This window comes from Podarcis bocagei, assembly GCF_964188305.1.
Source record: "Podarcis bocagei genome assembly, chromosome: Z".
NCBI lineage: Eukaryota > Metazoa > Chordata > Lepidosauria > Squamata > Lacertidae > Podarcis > Podarcis bocagei.
In genome coordinates, this window is record NC_138140.1 from 11,948,891 (window position 1) to 11,974,062 (window position 25,172).

The 25,172-nt window shown below is 46.6% G+C and overlaps 1 protein-coding gene and 1 pseudogene across 5 annotated transcripts in view; both read right to left on the reverse strand.

Moving 5' to 3' along the window:
• The window catches only part of MVB12B (multivesicular body subunit 12B), a 106,158-nt gene that overhangs the window by 10,680 nt on the left and 70,306 nt on the right, over positions 1-25,172 (reverse strand). For all 4 annotated transcript variants that reach the window (XM_081180340.1, XM_081180342.1, XM_081180339.1 and 1 more), the window contains exons 8-9: positions 16,060-16,115; positions 11,132-11,191 (exon numbers count right to left, since the gene is read on the reverse strand). In XM_081180340.1, the coding sequence (XP_081036466.1) occupies positions 11,132-11,191; positions 16,060-16,115 (116 nt within the window). The remainder of the gene's footprint in view (positions 1-11,131; positions 11,192-16,059; positions 16,116-25,172) is intronic.
• On the reverse strand, positions 4,557-4,996 carry LOC308578656 (annotated as a pseudogene). Its single transcript has one exon. The product of its transcript is annotated as an uncharacterized misc_RNA (transcript).

Consider the following 25,172-nt stretch of genomic DNA (forward strand, 5'->3'; position numbering starts at 1 on the left):
TTATTCTAGAAGCTGTCGGTCCATGACAGACAATGCCTCTCATGTTGGGGTCCTCGGAAAATGGTGCCACTGGATAATGTAGCTAAACTAAAGAAAGCAGATGGTGAAATGCCTTCCTCACAACGGTTGTAAACACAAGAAATGGAAATATAATAGGCAATGGAATTTGAACGTATGGAAGTAGGCTAGAATTAAGTGACAAGGAAAAAATATGGAATATTATTCCAACATGTGCTCAAAGTGGAGAGATTTTAACACGGACATGGGTGGAAGAATTTACTATTGCTCAGTATGGAGGAATGGTGGTGGGAATTAAGGGAGCTGCAGTAGGGTTGTCATATTTCAAAAAGTGAAAATCTGGACACCAAAGTTGTTGAATTTTTTTTTGCAAGATCTAGAAAAAGTAGTAGTAGTTTTGGAGCTTTTAAAAGGAAATTCACCCCCCAAAACCATGGGTTTTCCCAGACATTTTAACTGATTTCCAGGCATATGGCAGCCCTAGGTAAAGTAAAAATTAAAGAAAAAACATGGTTGACTTTCCGTGGGAAAAATAAATGAATGGTTCTGAGAAACTTTGACTTAAATATTGTTTAACAGAAAGTGAAGATGATCATGGACTGAATGTCTTAAATATTTTTTTTCTTTCTAATGTTAACTGATAGATGGAAAATCAGTTTTCTCTACTGTTACTTTTCCTTTTGTCTTTTTCATTTCATTTTGCTCCTCTCTCTCTCTCTCCCCCCCTTCTTGTTTCTTTCTTTTTTCTTTTTCATTTCTCTTTGGAGTCCTATGTATGGGACCTTTGTAATGGTCCAGGGATTGTGTACTCATGGGGGTGGTAGATGGTTAATGGAGAGCCTTGGGTGGGAGACAAAGTAATGTGGATCTCCCAGGGTGAGAGGCTGGAAGGAAAAAGGACCCTGGGCAAGAGCTGGGAAGCGAGCTGGGGACTGAGAACTACTTTTAGGAAAAGACTCTGCATTTTACTTGTTGTGTTTGCATTTTTTGGTAGCTGTTATTGTATTGCATTGTGAAAAACTTTAATAAAAAATCTTACATACTTAGAAAATGCCTGGTGCCAAGGTGTGATGCAAAAGGAGTGCAACTACAGTCATACCTTGGTTGTCGAACGCCTTGCGACTCAAATGTTTTGGCTCCTGAACACCACAAACTCGGAAGTGAATGTTCTAGTTTGCAAATGTTCTTTGGAACATGAACGTCCAACGTGGCTTCTGAGTACAGGAAGCTCCTGCAGCCAATCGGAAGCCGCGTCTTGGTTGTTGAACATTTTCGGAAGTTGAACGGACTTCCAGAATGGTTTCTGTTGAACAACTAAGGTACAACTGTAGAACTTTCCAAACTGGAGCAAACCTTGCTGGAAAAAGAAGCTGCAAAGCAGTGCCTGATTCCGATGACACACACTACTCTGTTTAGCTTCCCTTGCTATGGGCAATGACTGGCAAGGAATATGATCCTGGTTTGATGTTCTGGTTACTAAGACATGATTAAACCAAAAGCCATAGTAGAGCAACAGCCTTCATTAAAGCCCACCAAAATGTCACAAACTAATGTGCAACCATTTGAGTCATCCAGGGCTTTTCACCAGCTGAGTGTTATGCAATGGAGGGCAGGGCATCTGATCTGTGTACACAAGGTCCCAGGTTTAATCCACAGCATATCTTGGTAGGGGCTAGGAGGTACCCCTGTCTGAAAAACTGGAGAGCTGCTGCCATTCATTGTAGACAACACAGAGCTAAAGGTAGCAATGGTCTGACTCAATATAAGGCAGCTTTCTACGCTTTTGGCCAGGAAGGGCTGTAGATCACTGGTAGAGAATCTGTTTTGCACGCAGGAGGTCCCAGGTTCAATCCCGAGCATCTCTAGGTAGAGCCAGCGCACACGTGCTGTTGGAAACTCTGGAGTTCTCCTGCCAGTCAGTGTTTACAGTACTGAGGTAGATGGACGCAGAGTCTGACACAGTACAGTGGTGCCTCGCAAGACGAAAAGAATCCGTTCTGTGATTCTCTTCGTCTAGCGGTTTTTTCGTCTTGCAAAGCAAGCCCATTGACGGATTAGTGGATTAGCGCTATTAGCGGCTTATCGGATCAGCTGATAAGCGGCTTAGCGGCTTAGAAAAAGGGGGGGAGGGGGAAAAACCAGCAGGAACTCGCAAGACATTGTCGTCTTGCGAAGCAAGCCAATAGGAGATTCGTTTTGCGAAGCACCTCCAAAACGGAAAACTCTTTCGTCTAGCGAGTTTTCCGTCTTGCGAGGCATTCGTCTTGCGGGGCACCACTGTATAAGGCAGCTTCCTATATTCCTATGTGGGGCTGGATGGGGATGATGAGGGGAGGGGGATGCAAAGACAGACATTGTGCTGGATGTTGAAGCTATGAGTGTGAATTTTTTCCAAAGACCAGAACATAAAGCCCAGCAACCAAGTTTGGATGTAATAGGAAACTGAGTGTTTAAATCAGGGATGGAGAGTCTGTGGCCCTCTAGAAGTTGTTGGACTCAGTGGAGAAATGTGCTTATACATATATGTATATATTGCATTTTTGTTTAAAAGGAAGATATATTCTGTGACCTCTGTGACTGCAACGTGGCCTTGTTTTGTTATAATGTGACAAGCCTGTTTGACAGTTGGTTGCTAGGTAACAGGATTTGGCAGAAGAGAGGAGGCTGCCTTAAGATTTAGTGGGTGGGATTAGGGCTCAGAGTAGGCAAATGTCGGTCTGATTGGCTGGAGGTTTCAGTCAGTTGGACAGTTAACGGCTCAGCAACAGATTCAAATCTCCGTTCAGCTATGAAACTTACTAGATGACTGTGCACCAGTTAACAACAACAACATCTATCATCATCATCATGCCATCCATTTGACTGGGTTGCCCCAGCCACTCTGGGTGGCTTCCAACAAATTAAAACATGGAACACAGCAAAACATCAGACATACAAAAACTTCCGTATACAGGACTGCCTTTAGATAACTTATAAAAGTCAGATAGTTGTTTATCTCCTTGACATCTGATGGGAGGGCGTTCCACAGGATGGGCGTGACTAACAATAAGGCCCCCTGTCTGGTTCCCTGTAATTTCATTTCTCAGTGAGGGAACCACTGGAAGATCCTCAGAGGTGGACCTCAGTGTCCGGGCTGAACGGTGGGGGTGGAGACACTCCTTCAGGTATACTGGGTCAAGGCAGTTTAGGGTTTTAAATCTCAGCGCCAACACTCTGAATTGTGCTTGGAAACGTACTGGGAGCCAATGTTGATATTTTAGGACCATTGTAATATGGTCCCAATGGCCGCTCCTAGTCACCAGTCTAGCTGCCGCATTCTGGATTAGTTGTAGTTTCCAAATCACCTTCCAAGGTAGCCCTACATATAGCACATTGCAGTAATCCAAGTGAGAGATAACCATGGGATCTACCACTCTGACAAGACGGTGCGCAGGCAGGTAGGGTCTCAGCCAGTGTACCAGATGGAGCTGTTAGACAGTTGCCCTGGACACAGAATTAATCTGCACATCCATGGACAGCTGTCCTGGTCTTTCAGGGGCACAGTTACTCCATTCAGGACCAGGGAGTTCTGCACACCCACTTGCCCCTTGTCCCCCGATATAGTACTTCTGTCTTGTCAGGATTCAACCTCAATCCGTTAGCCACCATCCATCCTCCAGACACTCACATAGGACATACACCATCTACACTTGTTCTAATTTAAATGAGCTGAGTATAATCTGCATAGTGGTGAACACCCAGCTCAAACCTAGTGGTTTCATATAGATGTTAAAAGTGTGGGGGAGAGGACGGAGCCCTGATTTACCTCACAAGTGATCACCCAGGGGTCTTAGCATTCACCCACAACACTACTTTCTGGTCACAGCCCAGGAAGGAGCAGAACCACTGCATAACAGTTTCCCCAGAACCCAGCCTTGCTAGAGGGTCCAGAAGGATACCATGGTCAAAGGTATCAAAAACCGCCAAAAGATCTAGCAGAACCAGGAAACAGCTTTCACCTTTCTCTCTCTATTCCACCGGAGATCATTGATCAGCACGACCAAGGCACTTTCAGCCCCATGATGGGGCCTGAATCCTTATTGGAAGGCATGCCTGGAGTTGTTCCATGACCACCCACTCAATCAGCTTGGCGAGGAATGGAAGATTTGAGACTAGGTGATAACTGGCCATAGTGGTCGGGTCCAAAGATGGTTTTTTAAGAAGTGGTTTAATAACCACCTCTTTAAGGGGTTCCAGGAAGACTCCCTCACAGAGAGAAGCATTCACGATCTCACAGAGCCCACTGTTCAGCCCTCTCTGGCTCAGGATGGGCAAGGATCGAGAACAGGTGGTTGGTTTAACTTGTCTAAGCAGCCTGTCCACATCCTCAGAGATAACAGGTTGGAATTGATCCCTTACAACAGGGGTGTCAAACTCAAATTCATCGGGGGCCGCACCAGCAGTTTGGTCACCCTCAAAGGGCCGGTTGTATCTGTGGACTATGTGTCCACTCTTTATTATCACTTTCCCATCCCTCCTGAAATTGCCTTCCCTCTGCATCAGCTCCGCCTCCGCCACTTCCACCGCCCCCCCCCCAAGGCCCGGTCGCTCTTCTTGCGCTTGTACTTGTCCTTGTACATCTTGTTGCGGTGCCTCTTGCACATCCAGGGCTTGCGCTGCTTGGCCACTTGCGTGGTGGTCTTGCTGCAGCCTTTGTAGGTGCAGCTCTTGCAGCCGCCGCCTCCTCCTCCTCCCCCAACTGGGCGCTGCCCTCCTCCTCCTCGTCCAGATCCTCCAGGCCTCCGCCGGGGCTGCCGGCACTGTTGCCTCCGCCCCCGTCGCCGTCCACGTCGCCCCCTGCCACCGGGCCCAGCTCGTTGAAGACCATGAGGCCTGAGGGCGCCTCCGAGGCCCCCCGCAATGGTGGCTGTGGCTGCCGCACCACCTGGGGCTGCAGCAAGGCGCCCACTGCCTCCCCGCCCCCGCCGCAGGGCTGCATCACCAGCAGCGTGAGCGGCTGCGGCGGGGAGGGGGAAGGCGACGATGAGGAGAGAGGCCGAGCTGCCACTCGTGTTCCTGGAAGGCTCCGTCCCTCCGGCAGGCCTCGCAGCCAGGGCCTCTCACAGGGCCCCTCGGCTTCCACAGCAATGGCAAACGGGCGCCATGGGCCAGGCACTGACAGGTTGCCGGCTATTACGCATGCGCGGGGAAGGAGGCGCACACGCGACCTCAGCCTCCTTTCCCCGGAAGCTCACTTAAGCGCGCAAGCGCAGAGGCGGTGCCGGCGGGGCTTTCCCCCCAATCCTTCCCCACCTGCGCATGCGCATTGCACGCCCGACGTCGTGCATGTTCAAAAAAGGCCGCTAGGGTAAGCGATCTCCTTTATGATATTGGAGTTAGCGGGAGGATTCGTCGCGCGCATGCGCCGTCGCGTTGGCAGCCTGTTCGATGGGCGGGTGGGAAGCGACTGGGCTTCTAATAGCGGGCTGGGGCTACACGGCTACACGGGCCACATGACGAGGTCTGGCGGGCCGGATTCGGCCCGCGGGCCTTGTGTTTGACACCCGTGCCTTACAACCTGACTAGACAGAGCACTGGCATTCTCTTTCTCTTTTTCTCAGCCTGCCCTACATAATAGGGTTGTTGTGAGGATAAAATATGATCACAGAATTTATCCTCCCCAGAGACAGCTCTTAGCATTAGGCAAGTTCCTCCAAATTTTAGTGATAAACCCATGTAACTGGTAGCTGCTAGTAGGATAGGTTGTAAACAAATAGAATGAATATTCAGAAATTACTAAGCCATATTAAGTTGTGGAATGGGCAGTGACCTGAAGGAAAAAAGCTTTCCCCCCTATGCATGTGACCAAACCCCAGGAGGTAAAAAGAGAACAGGTGTTCTTCTGTTTATGGAATGCTCTCCCCTAGGAAGACTGCTAGGTGCCAACTGAGATTGTTTTGACCTCAGGTAAAGATGTTTTTGTTTTACAATGATGCAAAAGCATTCTCCTTTCCTGCAATTTCTAGAAACAGGTATTCAGAAGCATACTGCCTTAGACTGTGGAGGCAGAGCACAGCTATCGTGTTTAGTAGACAGTGGTAGCAATATGTTTTAAAGTCATCCAAGCTGGTGGTCATCACTACCTCTTGTGGGAATGAGTTCCATAGTTTAACTATGTGCTGTGTGTAGAAGTACTTTCTTTTCTCTGTCCTGAATCTTCCAACATTCAGCTTCATTGGATGTCCACGAGTTCTAGTGTTATGCGAGAAGGAGAGGAACCTTCCTCTGTCCACTTTCCCCACACTGTGTATAATTTCACACACCTTTGTCATGTCACCCCTTACCTTTTCTCTAAACTAAAAAGCCCCAAATGCTGCAATCTTTCCTCAAAGGGGAGTCACCTCATTCTGTTGATCATTTCAGCCACCGTTTTCCAGAACCTTTTCCAACTCTACAATATTAGTTTTGAAGTGAGGAGATCAGAACTGTAGTCATACTTGGAATGGGAGTTCTGTTGCATAATATTTGATGTATTAGGGTATTTTAATATTTTGTTGGAAGCCTCCCAGAGTGGCTGGGGAAGCCCAGCCAGATGGGTGGGGTATAAATTATTATTATTATTATTATTATTATTATTATTATTATTATTATTATTATTATTCAAAATCCAAAAGACATCCATGCCTTCTCTTTTGGAGTGAATGTTTTACCACACCCTCAATTGCTATTTTGATCAACTGCTATTTTGATTAAGCCACCAGGGACTAATTGATTCATGCTTGTGGGGGAGGGAAGATTTCCAGCTCCAGATCACTAACTGGCTATCCCTGTCTGTCAGTAACATAATGTCACAATTTCATTTTTGTGAGCAAGTTAATACAGTTGTACCTCGGGTTAAGTACTTAATTCGTTCCGGAGGTCTGTTCTTAACCTGAAGCTGTTCTTAACCTGAAGCACCACTTTAGCTAATGGGGCCTCCTGCTGCCTCTGCGCCGCTGGAGCACGATTTTTGTTCTTATCCTGAAGCAAAGTTCTTAACCTGAGGTAATATTTCTGGGTAATATTTCTGAAGCGTATGTAACCCGAGGTACCACTGTATGCCCAGTTCATCTACTTTATGTATGAGACCTACTGTGGTGTACAGTGGTACCTCTGGTTACATACACTTCAGGTTACAGACTCTGCTAACCCAAAAAGTGTGCTTCAGGTTAAGAACTTTGCTTCAGGATGAGAACAGAAATCGTGCTCCGGCAGCGTGGCAGCAGCAGGAGGCCCCATTAGCTAAAGTGGTACCTCAGGTTAGGAACAGTTTCAGGTTAAGAACGGACCTCCGGAACAAATTAAGTACTTAACCCGAGGTACCACTGTAGTAGTTAGAGTGTCAGACTAGGACTTGGGAGATCTGAGTTTGTATCCCCACTTGGCCATGAAGCTTGCTGGGTGGCCTTGGGCCAGTCGCTGCATCTCAGCCTCACCTGCTTCACATGGTTGTTGTGGGGATTAAATGTATGCCTCCTTGAAGAAAAAGTAATAATATAAATGCAATGAACAAGTACATTCCCTCCCAATGCAATATTTAATGCCACCACTAGATGACACTGTGTGACTATAAGAGAGAGTTTGTTTATTTATTTATTTTTTTGCATTGTTTTATTATCAACACCTGGTTATCTTGAAAGTTAATGGCTGGGGAAAGTTTTAAAGAAAGGAGAATACATTTTGGCATTATCCCGGTTGCAAGTTTGATTGCTACCTAGGTAACTGGGAAATGTGCACCATGTTCTTGGAAAATTAATACGGACGCCTGCTTAGCAAAGATGTTGCATAGAAAGTGATGTATGAGTACACATCTCCCTCTCCTTAAAAAAATAAATAAATTAAATGGCATGAAGGAGAGTCTCGCCAAGGAGGAGATCTTCCTAAAGGCAGCTCAAAAAAAATAAAAAATTGGCACCCATGTCTTCATTAATTTTATGTCAATGTCGCAATGTTGCAGTGAGCAGCAAGGGCCCGCAGCTAAGGCAGCAATAAGCGCTATTTTTCACAGATGCAAACGCATAAAGATGTCAGCTCAAACTGTTTACTAATTAACACTTAAAAAGATACAAATTAGATATGCGTGGGTAAGAGCAATTATAATCAAGACGAATTTCTCCAGTCATTTGGGATTGGGGTGTGAGGGGGGGGGAAGAGAAATAACCAAAACTCCCAAGCTGAATCGCTGGAACCAACATTTAAAAAACAAATGAACAACCAAACCTGAATTCCTGCCAGTTAGCAAGTGTGTTCGTTTAAAGACCATTACATGTGACTGTGCTCAGGAGGGGAGGCCTGCTGAGAAGGAGTGGGGGCATGGGGCCTGAGGGAGGGAGGGAGGCAGCAACTTGGGAGGATCTGTATAAAATTAAGTCCTTTGAAATGCAGTTGAAGAGGCTTTGCTGAGATGGTGAAATTAAGCCATAAAAGCCAACAACACTTCCCTTGTCGAATCTTGAGAGACTGATTTATCTTAAAATGTATGCACTTGTGGCATCATGTTACTGTCAAACAGGGATAGCCAATTAGTGATCCTGGGACTAGAAATCAGCACTTTGTAAGCTGCCTTACACAGTCAGACTCTAGCGGTCCATTTAGCTGAACGTTTCCTATACCTGGGATGGGAAACTTCAAGCATAAGAATGGCCAAGGCCCCCTCTAGTCCAGCATACTGTTCTCACAGTGGCCAACCAAGATGCCCATGGAAAACCTGCAGACTCTCCCCTCCTGCTGTTTCCAGCAACTGATATTCAGAAGCATTAAAGCCTCTGAGTGGGCAGAGTATGGTCATCAAAGCTAGTAGCCAATGGCAGCCCTATCCTGTATGAATTTGTCTAATCTTTGAAAGCCATCCAGTTCGAGTGTTATGATAATAATAATAATAATAATAATAATAATAATAATAATAATAATAAATTTTATTTATATCCCGCCCTCCCCAGCCGAAGCTGGGCTCAGGGCGGCTAACAACAATCGAATAGTCCAACATTCTAAAACATTCATTATAAAATTAATTAAATCAAATTAAAATCAAATTAATGGCAACCATCAAGCAAAGTTTTGTGCAGATTGCCAGAGGAGGGGGTCAGGCTGCGCCCTGACAAAAGGCCTGGTGGAACAGCTCTGTCTTGCAGGCCCTGCGGAAAGATGTCAGGTCCTGCAGGGCCCTAGTCTCTTGTGACAGAGCGTTCCACCAGATTGGAGCCGCGGCCGAGAAGGCCCTGGCTCTAGTTGAGGCCAGCCTAACCTCTCTGAGGCCTGGGATCTTTAGGGTGTTTTTATTTGCAGACCGTAAATTTCTCTGTGGGATATACCAGGAGAGGCGGTCCCGTAGGTACGAGGGTCCTAGGCCGTATAGGGCTTTAAAGGTTAAAACCAGCACCTTAAACCTGATCCTGTACTCCACCGGGAGCCAGTGCAGCTGGTACAGCACCGGATGGATATGATCTCGAGCGAAGACCCCGTAAGGAGTCTCGCCGCGGCATTCTGCACCCACTGGAGTTTCTGGGTCAGTCTCAAGGGCAGCCCCACGTAGAGCGAGTTACAATAATCCAGTCTGGAGGTGACTGTCGCATGGATCACAGTGGCTAGGTCAGGGCGAGAGAGATAAGGAGCCAACTGCTTAGCTTGGCGGAGATGAAAAAATGCCGCCTTTGTTATAGCTGTAATCTGCGCCTCCATAGAGAGGGAGGTATCGAAGATTACACCCAAACTCTTCACGGACGATGCTGGCACTAATTGCACCCCCGCAAGAGACGGGAGTTGCCCCCTCAATCCCATATCGCTCCGTCCCAGCCAGAGGACCTCTGTCTTCGAAGGGTTTAACTTCAACCGGCTCCCACGTAACCATCCAGCCACAGCTTCCAGACATCTGGTCAGTGTATCTGGGGCCGAGTCAGGATGGCCATCCATCAACAGATAGAGCTGGGTGTCATCGGCATACTGATGGCAACCCAGCCCAAAACTCTGGACAAGCTGGGCGAGGGGGCGCATAAAGATGTTAAAAAGCATCGGGGAGAGAATCGCACCCTGAGGCACTCCACACACCAAGGAGTGGCGCGATGACAATTCCCCCCTAAGCGCCACCCTCTGTCCCCGACCGGAGAGAAACGAGCACAGCCATTGAAGGACTGTGCCCTGGATCCCCACGTCGGCAAGGCGGCGGTCCAGGAGTTCGTGATCGACCATGTCGAAGGCTGCTGACAGGTCTAGAAGAATCAGCAGCCCCGACCTGCCTCAATCCAGCTGCCTGCGGAGATCATCTGTTAGGGCGTCCAGAGCCGTCTCGGTCCCATGACCAGCGCGGAAGCCGGTCATGAGCCGGTTATGAGAAAAAGCTTTTCCATCCCCTTTCTCCATACCTACCCCCCACATGCCTGGGTGATGGGGAACAGTTGTGGCCCTCTAGGCCTCATTATCTGGTCCTCAGAACTCTTCCCAGGCCATGCCCCTCAATAGCCCTGCACTGCAATCTTATTGAGTGTGTCAGTCTGGCTGGAATGTTTCTTTGAACTGTGATACTGCCTCTTGCTTCCCTGGATAGAGAAATGTGAATGCAGAACCCCTCTTATAAATGTAAGAGTAACACTTATTGCCTCACCCAGTTTTGCCTCTAAATAATAGTAGTAATAGTAATAACAACCTCAGAAGCTGGAGGAGAGGCTGAGTTAGATTTCTGCAAATTTTAAAGCCAAGATTTCATCCCACCCTTTATGGGTTCTCCCAGTCTCAAAATATAAATATATCCCCACAAGAGCAGCTGACAAAGGCGAAAGCCAAAATATTTTGCAGCAGAAATAAAATCTGTTTGTTAATCACCGTGTTGTATGTATTATTTTAGTGATTAACTGAATCCCAACAGGGAACCACAGCAAGCTTGTGTCAAGTGCTGGTCCGAAGCTTTATCTATATGTACAAAATAAATTGTGCTAAGTGGGGAAAGTTATGCATATTTGCATCAAAATACAGACGCTGCAGAATGCTGCAGAATTTGGGTTATGGTGGTGCAGAATTTCACCCACAGCCTTGTAGAGCGAATAAATCATACCCAGGCTCTGAAAAGAAATCAAGGAAAGACAAGATTCCACAAGGGACTTACCTCCTTCTCGATTTCTGCCAAGGATTTAATAGTGATGCCCAGGAGATCGACTGGCTGCATCTATAAGGAAATGCAAAATAACAATAGCAATAGCAATAACAACAACAAGAACAATCAGTTTAAAAAAATGATAATTCCAGCAAACGGCATGTTCCAGCTTCCTAGCAAGTGCAGGGATTAGTTAAGAGGCTCACAAAAAATCCAGTGGGTCACAGGATCCCAATACATCGTGGGTATCTCCCCTGAAAAAAACAAGTGGACAATCCATTTAAAATTAAGCTTAAAATCAGGACACTATCAGTGTCCAGAAGAGGAACCACTGGGTTGGAACTTCTTTCCACTTCACCCTCAATGAGAGCTGTGTAGAACTTAGCTTGTCTCAGTTATCAGTACACTTATCTGCCAAAGCAGATACCTGATTATCACAATGGAGGTCACTGCTCCTCTGCACTCCATTAAAAAGTACTGAGAGCAGCCCCATCCCAATTATATCAATGTGGTTGGCTCAATGGATGAACAGGTGGCCTCTCTGATTCTTCACATGCTGGCATTCTCTCCCATCCCAAAAATTGTGCGGGTTTTTTTCTAATTGCTAAAGGAAGAAAGACAATTATGTCTCACATGTGTGGCTTTTAAGAAAAGTTTTGAATCTGAGATGCCTGGGAGGGAAGACTCAGAAAATACCATCTAGCAGAATGGAAAAAAGCTGGATACTAGCACAGCTAGAAATTATTCTGGAATGTATGAACTTGGAGAACTGCTATAAAGGTTAGATATAATGAAATTCAGTTAGAGGGGATTCATGGATTATCAATTAGGTATTTGAAGAAATAACTTTTCTCTGTGTTTAATTTTGTTGTATTGTGGTGTGTTTTTCTTTGTTGTGTGTTTTGTTGTGTCATTTTGAGAAAAATGTGGAAAATCAATAAAAAGAAAAAATAGAAATTATTCTGGAATGTATGCCCTAAATATTTTGAATAATTGAATAATTATTTTGAATAATTGACAGAGAATCGCGAGACACTCTTTTTCCTTTCCCTTTCCTTCTTATCTTGCTTTTTCTATGATTTTTAATTCTAGATAGCTGAATGTTAATTCTTTTTACATGTATGTTTTGGTCTTTGTATTTGGGATGGATAAGGATGTACACAAGAGGGTGCTGGAGAGAACATAAAGGAACCTGCGTGAGAGGCAGGCCAGAGAGGTTTCCTCAGGGCGTGAGGCTGAGGGAAAAGGGGGAGGCTCCAAGGGGACAGCTGCAAGGCTTCACTCTTCTGTGTGTCAAATAAGAATCAAGGTATAATTGTGACAGAGAGCAGTCCCTGATGTCCGTGCTGCATAAATGAGAACTGGAGCTCTCAGTTGGGCTGGATTACCCAGGGTCTTGCTCTTAAGATTTGAAAAGACTGTGTGGCTTAGCGGTTTCCGAGCACGATTCAAAGTGTTGGTGCTGACCTTTAAAGCCCTAAACGGCCTCGGTCCTGTATACCTGAAGGGGCGTCTCCACCCCCATCATTCAGTCCGGACACTGAGATCCAGCGCCGAGGGCCTTCTGGCGGTTCCCTCATTGCGCGAAGTGAGGCTACAGGGAACCAGACAAAGGGCGTTCTCGGTAGTGGCGCCCGCCCTGTGGAACGCCCTCCCATCAGATGTCAAAGAGATAAATAATTACCTGACATTCAGAAGACATCTTAAGGCAGCCCTGTTCAGGGAAGTTTTTAATATGTAACACTGTACTGTTTTTAACACTGATTGGGAGCCGCCCAGAGTGGCTGGGGAAACTCAGCCAGATGGGCGGGGTATAAATAAATTATTATTATTATTATTATTATTATTATTATTATTATTATTATTATTATTATTATTATTATGTCTCAGCAGTGTGATAGGGTTGGGGAGACACTCAGGTCCAAATCCTCAGCCAGGAAGCTTATTGGGTGATTTTTAGCTAATCAGCACTCTGCAGCTTAACCTACCTTATAGGGTCTTTGGGGAAATACTATGTGATGTGTGTTTGTGTGCAGGTTGGGAGAGGAAACATGTATTCTGCCTGAAATTTCTTAGAAAGTTGTCAAGATAGAAGTGCAATAAAATAAATAAATGAAAAGTGGCTCTTTTGAATTGAGTAACAGGCAAGGAGGTGGTTTTTTTGGGGGGAGGGAGGAAGAACTAGATATGGATTTGCCTGTTGCAATGGCCCATGTGATGGGGAGGAGAAGGGCACTCCACTACCCCAGCCCCACTTGCCATTCTTGGGGCAGTGAAAGGGGTGGCCTCAGACCAGCTTCTTTGCTTTGCAAATTGGACATGTATGGGCTAGAGTGGTGCTGTTAAGTTGGATTTCAGGGCCCAACTCAGCAATAAGAATAAGGTGTGCCGAGTGTGCTAGGCAGCAATGCTGGCTAGACACATCTCAGTCTGTCAAGTAATACACATTACCATCCAAAGCAAGGGAGCATAAACTTGGACCCAGGGGCCAAATGCCATCGTCCAGGCCTCCCTATCTGGCCCTTGGAATTCTCATGAGGCCACACCCCTTCTCCTCAGGCACACCCCTCATTGGCCCTGCTTTGCACCCTCCTTGAGTGATTTTGCCTGGCTGGAATGTGTCCTTGAACTCTGATGCTGCCTCTTGCTTGCCAGGATGGAGGACAGCGAGGGGTGTGTTAGTTTACGGAGCCTACTGTACAAAGGTAAAACCTACATTTGTTGCTCTGCCTGCTATTGCCTTTCACCCTGCTCACTACTGTCATGTGGATCCTGGGACATTGCCCAGAAGGGAGTGCAGCTCTTGGTTTGGAAAAAAATAAATCCCATTCCTGACCTAATACGCTAACTGCCCAAGAGGAGCTTTTACAGTATGAACAGACATTTGGGCACTGACTGTGTTCTCCAGGCAGAGGGGGAAGAAGAAGCAGGGAAGATGGACGAGGTTATTCTTAAGGCTGCGTTGCCGCTGCCCGGACTCCAGCCGAGGTCCATCTGCTGCCTCATTAGGACGTAATGACCTCTCAACTTCTGAGAGAGGAATTGGTAAACAGGACCAGCGAGGCTGTCCTTCTCTGCGGCAGCTGGGAGCCAGCCAACGTCGCCACGGCAACCAAGAGGAGTTGGGTCAGCTCAAGTTACTTTGCGCTCCATGTGCGGAATAGCTCACATTTTTCAAGGTCTAAGCAGCTCCCAGAAATAGGGAGTCGGGGCGGCGGGTGCAAGGTTGGGTTTCATTTGGCTGGGGACAGCACAGGCACAGGGGAAAGAGGCCATTTGATTCACCTGGGGTTGTGCCCAACTAAATTCTACAGTGGTACCCCGCAAGACGAACGCCTCGCAAGACGGAAAACCCGCTAGACGAAAGGGTTTTCCGTTTTGGAGGCGCTTCGCAAAACGAATTTCCCTATGGGCTTGCCTCGCAAGACGACAGCCCATGGGGAAATCTCCGGGACAGCGAGGAAGCGCAGCGCGTCTTCCCCACTGTCCTCGGACCTCCTCCCGCCGCGCGGCATCGGAACGAAGCTCCGATGCCGGGTGGGGGGGGAACGCCTCCTCCCGCCACGCAGCATCGGAACGAAGCTCCGATGCCGGGCGGGGCGGGAGTAACGCCTCCTCCCGGCGCGCGGCATCGGAATGAAGCTCCGATGCCGGGCGGGGGGGGGGACGCCTCCTCCCGGCGCGCGGCATTGGAACGAAGCTCCGATGCCGGGCGGGGGGGGGGAACGCCTCCTCCCGCCGCGCGGCATCGGAACGAAGCTCCGATGCCGGGCGGGGGGGGAGCGCCTCCTCCCGGCGCGCGGCATCGGAACGAAGCTCCGATGCCGGGCGGGGGGGGGGGGGAACGCCTCCTCCCGGCGCGCGGCATCGGAACGAAGCTCCGATGCCGGGCGGGGGGGGGGGGAACGCCTCCTCCCGCCGCGCGGCATCGGAACGAAGCTCCGATGCCGGGGGTAGGGAACGCCTCCTCCCGCCGCGCGGCATCGGAACGAAGCTCCGATGCCGGGCGGGGGGGGGAACGCCTCCTCCCGCCGCGCGGCATCGGATGGCTTTCCTGAAGACTTGGGGTGGGAGGAGGGTTTTCCTTCCCACCACCAACATTCAGAATGCTGTTCTGAATGTTGGCGGCGGGGAGGAAAAACCCTCCTCCCACGCAAGCCCCGGGAACAGAGGGAAAGCGCTGCGCGCCTTCCCCTCTGTTCCCGTACCTGTCCTGAAGGCTTGCGGTGGGGAGAAAAGCCCTTCTCCGCACCGCCAGCCTGGCAAGCGGTTTCCCTAGGAACGCATTAATTGATTTTCAATGCATTCCTATGGGAAACCGTGCTTCGCAAGACGAAAAACTCGCAAGAAGAAAAAACTTGCGGAACCAATTAATTTCGTCTTGCGAGGCACCACTGTACTTGGAGTAGACCCATTGAAATGAATGAACATGGTCATTCCCCAATAAATCTATCAATAGATACAGTCCTAACTTCTGGCCATCACTACATCTGAGCCATCCAGGCAAGGAAAACTAATACTGTTCCTCTGTATGTGTATTTCTTGTGTGCTAGGAGCTGTCCTATTTTCCTGTTCTGGATGTTGTCACCAGTTCTGCTCTTGGAATGGGTGCGTGTTAAAAGTGGTTCAGGAGGAAGGTTGCTCTTTATATCAATGGCAAGATAGCCAGGACTGCCATCAACTGTAACTTTTAAAAACTTGTGTTTGAGCTTGCTTTTTTCCTTCTGCTTCTTCCTCCTTTTTCCTCACATGCCATGTCTTTTGAACCTGAGGTCAGGGACTGTCTCAGAACTGATTTTTATAAGCCACACTGAGAGCCTTTCTTTGGCCAGAGGCCCGAGTACCAATGCTGCAAATAAATAGAGAAGGAGCAGAGAGAAGGAAGGATGGCTAGAGCGATGAGAAAATATACACTTATGTACATGGATAAAAGAACTTACCCCTTCGGAAGCGCAAGCGAACTTCTCCGAGATCATAAAAGGCACTCCTTCCATCGCTACAAGCACAAAGAAAGCAGCATTAGCCATCACTCAATGCTGATGTGATTCACAGCACTATTTTTCAGCCAAGTCCCCAAAATCTAAGTCTCTCTCACACTGTACTCACGTGTCAGTCTGTTGCATCTCCCTGACATTCCCCTGTTAATTTTCACATTACATTTCAGCTTTCACACGACGTAAAAGCCAGGTCCAGAAAACTAACGAGAGTATACTGTGTTATTTGATTCCAGAAAACAAATCTGTTTGCAGCCCCCTTAACCTGCAAAATTGGGGGAGCACAATGAAAAAACTGTGTGTGGAGGTGATATACTAGTATTCAGCTATTTCCTGCTATTTTCATGGAGGGATCATGGGGTAACAGAAGCACGTTTGTGTGGAAAGGGGTGGGGAAGTAGTGACATCGTTCAATTACACTCTTTGTGTCATACCACACCCGCTGGTGGGAGTGAAATTTAGTGTGGAATGCTGATATACGGCCTAGGACCCTCGTACCTACGGGACTGCCTCTCCTGGTATGTCCCACGGAGGACCTTACGGTCTTCAAACAAAAACATCTTGGAGGTCCTGGGCCACAGGGAGGTTAGGCTGGCCTCAACCAGAGCCAGGGCTTTTTCAGCTGTGGCCCCGATCTGGTGGAACACTCTGTCACAAGAGACTAGGGCCCTGTGGGACGTGACATCTTTCTGCAGGGCCTGCAAGATAGAGCTGTTCCACCAGGCCTTTGGCCAAGGCACAGTCTGACCCCCTCCTTTGGTAATCCTCACAGAACTCTAGTCCAATGGTTGCCATGAATTTGATTTTGAATTGATTTTAAAATGAATTGATTTTAGAATGTTGTGTTACTTTTATTGTTGTTAGCCGCTCTGAGCCCGGCTTCAGCTGGGGAGGGCAGGATATAAATAAAATAATAATAATAATAATAATAATAATAATAATAATAATAATAATAATAATAATATTTTGGTCAAAAAGCCACAGTTCTGTAGCACAGCAGGTGCTGTAGGGTGAAAGAAACATAAAAAAACAGGACAGAAGAACTTGCATTACAATCAGAAAAACTAACGCCTTGAGATCAGGGGTATAGGGCGGTATACAATTTTAATAAATCACCACCACCATGTCAGAATGCAGCCCCTACTCACAGCACAACCATTACACTCAAGCTGGTCTTGTCTACATAATTTTTTGACATGCCCTCCAAATGATGACACTTTGGGATTTGGGGAAACATCTCTCCCTCCCCATCTCTCAGCCTCATTTTGCCTGGGCTTGGATTAGAGATGAGGGAGAAATTCAATTCAGTTTGCATTTAAGTTCAGTTTGCCTCCCTAATTTGCGCTGTCTCAAGCCATGCATCAAGGGAAACACAGCTATCCTTCGAAATTCACACTTCCCCTGCCATAGAATGCACACAATCAGGAAAAGGGTGCATAAAAACTGATAGATTGGTGAAAATCACATACAAAAATGCAGTGCTTTAGATAGAACAGTTTTGGAAGACTGTGTGAAAAAAGCATACACATTATGAGAAATTCATGTTAAAATGCTGATGAACTTTCATGAGGATTTTTTTAAAAAAATCACATTTATTTTATGTATGTGGAATGCATAGCAGAGTACATACGGGTTTCTGCTCCATTTCCCATCCTTGTACTGAACACTGTTGTGTTTCATGCGCCTTCCGATTAAACCCCAGGACTTATTTCAACCCACTTCTACGACTCATAAGGAACAGCAAGGAACTATAAACAGCAGAAGCTACTGGATCTGTGTGCTGCTCCCTCATGTGGTGAACTACTGAATGGCAGCTTCTCGGTGGAGGTACATTTCATGAGCTGGATTGCAGCCACCCACCTGAGCTGGTCACTGGATCCTCGTAAGCAGGAAGGGAGTACATAGGACTTCCTGTTTAAGCAGGGACTTGCTTGAGCAAGAGGCCTTCTGAATTCTGGTGTGTTCCTGTCATTCTTAAGTTCTGGTTTCTCACTGTCACTGCCTTGCACCTGCCATGCCTCTCTCTTATTTTTGCTTTGTTGATATACTATACTGAATTGTTCATTAAATTTTCAGGCAGAAACCATAATATGAGCTCAAGTGCTTCTTCAGACTGGAGCTAGGACATAGAGAACAACTATCAGTCAGTGTGTAGACAATACTGAGTATAGAACAATGGCCTGGCACAACAGAAGGCTGCTTCCTATGTTTGTTTATTTAATTGCATTTACAGCCCACCTTGACGCGGGTGGCGCTGTGGGTTAAACCACAGAGCCTAGGGCTTGCCGATCAGAAGGTCGGCAGTTCGAATCCCCGTGACGGGGTGAGCTCCCGTTGCTCAGTCCCTGCTCCTGCCCACCTAGCAGTTCGAAAGCACGTCAAAGTGCAAGTAGATAAATAGGTACCACTCTGGCGGGAAAGTAAACGGCGTTTCCATGCGCTGCTCTGGTTCTCCAGAAGTGGCTTGGTCATGCTGGCCACATGACCTGGAAGGTGTACAACAAAGCAAGATGAGTGCCGCAATCCCAGAGTCGGTCATGACTGGACCTAATGGTCAGGGGTCCCCTTTACCTTTACAGCCCACCTTACTCTCCTAAGAGCTCAGGGTGGTGCATGAGTCCCCCCCACCCCATATTTAATGCCCACAACAACCATGTGAGGTAGGTTAGGATAAGTGGTAGAGACTAGGTTACCCAGTGAGCTTCATGGAGGAATGAGGATTTGAACTCTTGTCCCCCACATCCTAGTCCAACCCTTGCTCCCCAAACCTCCTCTTTAAATTGAGAAGCTTTGGAGAAGACAGGAAGCACCCAAATATTTATAAAAATCTAGATTCAGGTTCAGAGCCCATCTGCTATGGGGCTCATGGGGAGATTTTGCACAGGATTGTTGTGAGGATTAACTGGAGTGTGTCCTCAGCTCCTTCAAGGAAGGAGAAAGGCTTTGAAAGACACCACGTGTGGAGAAACCCACAGCAGATGAAAAGTGGGGGAAATATATGCCAAAACGACTCAGCGCTACAATGTGGATTTGCCCAAGCAGATGAGCTTCCACAGAGCTGTAATTAAGAAAACCTGTAATTAAGCAGATGCCCTTTATCGGAACGATTGTGCTTTTTTTAAAAAATAAGAATGTCAAGACGCACAATGAGATCTGTTATTAATGCTGCTGTGTCAAAGAGAAGTGAGCACGGAGTCGCAAGAATCAGTCTTGTCAAGGTCTGTCATCAAGAGATTATTTGTGAAGTCTATGCTTCGGAAAGTATCAAGGTGGGTGGACGGGAAAAAGAGAGACCGGAGAGATGGACATGTTCAATGGCTGCTCCTTAGGGAGAGAGTACTGGCAAACTATTGCCATGACCCATTTACCACAGTCAGTGTGGGAAGCTGACTTTCCAATAATCAGCAATATATTCTGCTGCTTGCCCCCTATTTCTTGCTAGGGATCTCAAACTAGAGACTCCAGATTCAAATGTACTTTTTGAGAAGGGCTGTAGCTCCATGGCAGAGAATCTGTGTGACACATAGAAGGTCTCAGGTTCAATTTCTATTATCTCCTGGTATGGATGGACCTTGTCTGAAATCCTGGAGAGCGAGAGCCAGTCAGTGTAAACCAGGCATGGCCAAACTTGGCCCTCCAGCTGTTTTGGGACTACAACTCCCATCATCCCTAGCTAACAGGACCAGTGGTGAGGGATGATGGGAACTGTAGTCCCAAAACAGCTGGAGGGCCAAGTTTGGCCATGCCTGGTATAAACAATACTGAGCTAGATATATCAATGGTTTGACTCAGAGAAGGCAATGTTGAAATGTTCTCATGTTCTTCTTTCCTTGTCAGCCCATGCTGGAGGAGGAAGCTGCTAACTTGCTCTCTGGTGCCCTCTGTTGCTGAAGGTCAAAAGATGGCATTACATTTATCAGCACAATAGGGGACAGATGAGATGAGGGGCCAGCAGGGTTCCAACTAGCCCTATGAAGCTGCTGGACTTGGCCTTACTCTTGGTTCTGATTTGTTTCTGCTTCCTGGTTTTCCATTCAGCCCTGACTTGCTTTTAGGCTCCTGGCTTACTATGGACCAGCTTTGACATGTTAAAAACCTGTGACATCATAATGTATTAGCTAAGGTCTTATTTAGAGTGTTCTATTTCTGCATTGTTTTGTTAAGAGGGCTGACACTTTGGAGAAGATGGGCTGTGAATACAATTGTATCTGAAAGCGCATTGTCACACTTTCTCCAGGCACTGGCGCATTATGTACTCTAATGTGCCTGCTCTTCTTCTGTGTGCATCATATCCCTCTGCTTCAACCTCAAATTGTCAAACCGGCAATTCATCTCCCTCCAGAATAGCTATATTTTTAGCAAAGGCTACCAACAATATCCCAAATTTAAACACACTGATGAATTCCCATTGGTCACATTGGCTAAATATACTGAGTTGCAGGAGAAAAGAGAGTTTTAGCTGAAACAGAACAACATTTCCATGAATAATAAGCACTTGTTCTCTCAAAAGGAAAAAAACAAACAATGGGATCAGAAACAGGAGGAATTCTAACTACTAATTGCTGTTATTATCTCCTATGTATATACATATCTGCAGCATTTCACGGTGATTATGAAACGCGTGCAATTGTTCCTTTTGACTCATTCAAAGATCAGATGGTTTCTTCAAATCAATGTTAATAAAGAACTTTATGGAACAAAGAATGTGACAAGCTCAAGAAAAATTATCTAAAAGCGGGTGAGGGGAAAAAGGTATGCCAAATATAGCTGTCAGGAGCTGTAGGGCTAGAGTAAGGACTGCTGAATTTTTGCTTATGGAAGTTTTAATGGGGTTGAAAACTTACATAATAACACCAGTTCATGCACCTGTTTTCCATTTTTTTCTGTTGCCTCCTCACTTTCATTTACAATATACACACAATGTATGTGTGTGTCTATCTCATGTCTTGATGAGGCAATTCCAGACAACCAGGGATCACACGGATAATGTAGTAATATTACAAAATCAAGCTGCTAATTCAATTTTCAAAACCAGAATAAGGATCCTCAAACAAAAACCTATTTCCCCCTCCACAGTGCAGCATAGCTAACTGGAATTGGCTAGGTGATGTCACAAAGCCCAATCAGAGTGAGTGCAATGTCTCCTCTCTTCACTCTAAAGAGGTATTCTCATCTCCATTTTGCAACCTTTCCAAATGAAAAATTACCAAAGCAGATGAGAAAGAAGGGGACATTTCCCCTAAGCCCTCGGTAGAACCAGGAACTGTTGGATCGCCAATAAGCTGTCCCTCAGAGGGAGTCACTTTGAGCTGCAGATGTGAGAGCTGCCAGAATGACAAAGTCTCCAGAGTGGCTCCAGCCACCCTAACAGCCCACTAGTCTCTCCCCACCCAACTATGAAAAGTACCTGGCTCAGCACTGGCCTTTTCTTGCTAGGGAGCTACTTCCCCTAGTTCTTGCTCCTTCACCTTGGATGCTCTCCTCAAACCCCCCAAGTCCTAGGAACTCAGGCTTCATGCTCCAGCAACCCAGTAACAGCAAGGTACAATCCAGCAGAAGTTAAGACATCTATCATCTCCGGTGAACATATGGCAATGAGAACAAATTTTATACAACTGAGGGAAGTGATAATGCTTTCCCCAGACTTAATACGTGCAGTAGGGGCTACGTATTTCAAAAGAAAGTAAAAAGGTAAAGGTAAAGGTACCCCTGCCCGTACGGGCCAGTTGTGTCCGACTCTAGGGTTGTGCGCCCATCTCACTTAAGAGGCCGGGGGCCAGCGCTGTCCGGAGACACTTCCGGGTCACGTGGCCAGCGTGACGAAGCTGCTCTGGTGAGCCAGCACCAGCGCAGCACACGGAAACGTCATTTACCTTCCCGCTATAAAGCGGTTCCTATTTATCTACTTGCACTTAAGGGTGCTTTCGAACTGCTAGGTGGGCAGGAGCTGGGACCGAACGACGGGAGCTCACCCCACCGCGGGGATTCGAACTGCCGACAATGTGATCGGCAAGTCCTAGGCACTGAGGTTTTACCCATAGCGCCACCTGCGTCCAAAAGAAAGTACTGCCTGCATAAACACTCCCACGTCTTTGATGGCATAGAATGCTGTGTATATTTGGGCTATGAACAGACCCTCCCTGCTGCCACTTCAACTTTGCTGAAACCAAAGGAGCCTAATCTTCTAGAAACATAGGAAGCTGTCTTATACTGAGTCAGACCACTTGGTCCATCCAGCTCAGTACTGCCCACAGCGACTGGCAGCAGCTGCCCATGATTTCAGCACTACCTGAAGATGCCAGGCATTGAAGAGCGACAGCCCTTTCTGTGCCCCCTTTTCTGCAGAGCCGGAGCATAGTTTGAGGCAAATGTAAATACCTCATTCTTTTTTGAGTGGTTCAGCAGTCAGCCTCACAGATAAGGCCGAAAAGAGCCAGCTCCATGTCATTATTTATGCAAATAATTAATTATGCCTGTTTCCGTCAAGCGGTTTGTCACGACACATTAATGACTTGATAGACTCCCATGAACTAGAGAACACTGGGGGGAAAATCAGCCCTGCGCGCCTTCGTCGTCATTTAATTTAAAAATGATCCTGTGTGAAATTATCTCGTCATGAGTGATGGAAGCATAAAGATCAGACTCAGCAAAGCTGCTTTTGGATCATTGCTTTATTAATGGGGACATAAGGGAAGTGAAAAATGCTGGCATTGTCAGACTTAGGCTCTCCTGAAGAAGCATGTTGGACATTTGGTATGCTGCAGGATGCACCAGCACAGCACGGGAAGATGGAAAAGCCAAGGGAAGCCAGAGACCCAACGCATCGAGTGGGCATTCTGCTTTTCTGTCTACACCTTAGTATCTACTATGTGGTACTGTTGCTGCAATTATCATAGCTACTGTTCAGCACTGTGGTTGCTTTTGGAATCAGCCTAAAACCACAAATTAGCACATAACGCTGCTGTCAGACAATCCAGCACCTGAGGCCCAGAACATACAACTCCAATCAACCCTTTTCAACTTGAGGGCCACATTCCCTTGTGGCAACTTTCTGAGGGCCATATTCCAATGCTGAGCCACTCTAGAGGCAAACGTGGGCACAACAAAGAATGTAAATTTTACCTTTGTACAGTAGGGGAGCTTCTCTCTACCCTCCATCTAGGTAAGCAAGAGGCACTATCAGACTTCACCAGCACATTCCAACCATGTGGTGTGGAGGGCCAGGGAAGAGTGCAGCCTGTGGAGAGTTCTGAGGTCCAGAGGGCCACACATGGCCCCTGTCTGAGGTTACCCAGTCCAAGCTTATTTGTTTTTGGGCTTGAATTAAAATACTGAAAAGAGTCATTCAAAGCCCTAAGTGGCTTCCTTTGAGATAAGCCTCAGAGGCCCTGTTTTGTGGTCCATCCATAACATGAGAATCAGGCAGACTTGATGGAGGCTGAGTTCCCCTGCCTTGTTTTATGCTTTATTGCAAAGTTTTATTACTTAAGTTACAGAGACACCATGTCTCTCAGTACCTACTGCTGAGGAGCATAAACATGGAGAAGCTTTTTACCTTCAGGACTTGTCTGAGGGCTTCCAGAGACACATGATTATCTACCGTTAGAAGCAGGAAGCGAAACCCTTCGTATGATCTAGCAGTGAGCTTCTTACATCCTTCTAACTCCTTCTAATAGAAAACTCAGTTGCTGAGTGCAAAGGATTGCAAACAGAATGAAACCACTTAGGCTATGTACGCACCATACATTTAAAGTGTCCAGACCCTCAAGAAACCTGGGAACTGTCACTTATTAAACATGGAGTTTGGGAATTGTAGGTGTGTACAGGCAAACTACTGTTCTCAGGATTCTTAGGGTCTATGTGCTTTAAATTAATAAGTGTTTATGAAACCTCAGAAACAAGGAGGTATCAGAATGATCAGGGGAACTCCACGTTTGATAGAAGCACAATAAAAGAGAAACATTTAAGGATCCGTCCCACACCCACAAACCCCTTAACGATGCAACTGCTTTTAGAGGTTTTTAATTGAAAGTGTTTATAGAATGATTATCCTTTGCTTTTAAATTGTGAATATGTTTGCCTCTCTGGGCTCCTTATGAGGGAAGGGTGGGTTATAAAACAAACAAACAAATAATAATAATAGTAATAATAGTTAGCCGGCTGTTCTATTATGCTGCATTTTATTTTTACGGCAAGCAGCTTTGAGACTTATTTTTAAATAAAAGTAGGGTGCAAATAATAAACTATGCAAAAGGAGAACGGAGGACTGGCTATGGGGTGGCAAAAGTGAATGAAACAGGCAAACTCTCCAACCCAACAGAACACCGTGAGAAGACAAACAGGCTGTTTTTGCATGGCAAAGACATACTGCTGTATATTTTGCGGGTTGGGCCTGCCATCTGTTGTCGTACATTCAGCAGAGGCTGCCTTGCCATCCTGCTTCCAAGAGGATTAGCCCAAACCAGCTAGGTTCCAGGAGCCCCACACATCCAGACAGCTATTCTTCAAGGCATCCAGGATGGGATCCTTCCAAAGGATGGGTGGGGGAATTTGCCTGTGTGCATTCAGAAATCTATTCCATCCCATTTCTGCATCGATCTGTAATCTTTTGCTTGCTTTTAAATTTGCAGGGAAAATATGGGCTGTATCCAACTAGATTCTACACATAAAAGACATAATGAAATTAACAGATCTAAGCTAGTCATGCCCATTATTCTCAATGGGTCTACTCTGAGTAGGAGTAGCACTGGCTAAAACACTTCAGCACAGGGTGGGGTGGGGTTTCACCTAATGATCCCCATCAGCAGAAGCACTCCTGTGTAATGGAGCTTTCCCTCTTCTCCCCCCGCCGTGTCCCCTGATTATTGTTTAAAAGCCATCAATGAAAATTCATCAGTGTTTTAGTGCACCCCAATGTATATTAGTAATTTTACCTCATATTCACATTTTTGCAAAGCGATTTCCATTAATATAATGCTTTTTTGCATGTTAATTTTACCAGTACATATGTTTTTATGGACACTTCTTCACAGTATACAGGCAACTCCCCACCTGTGTGC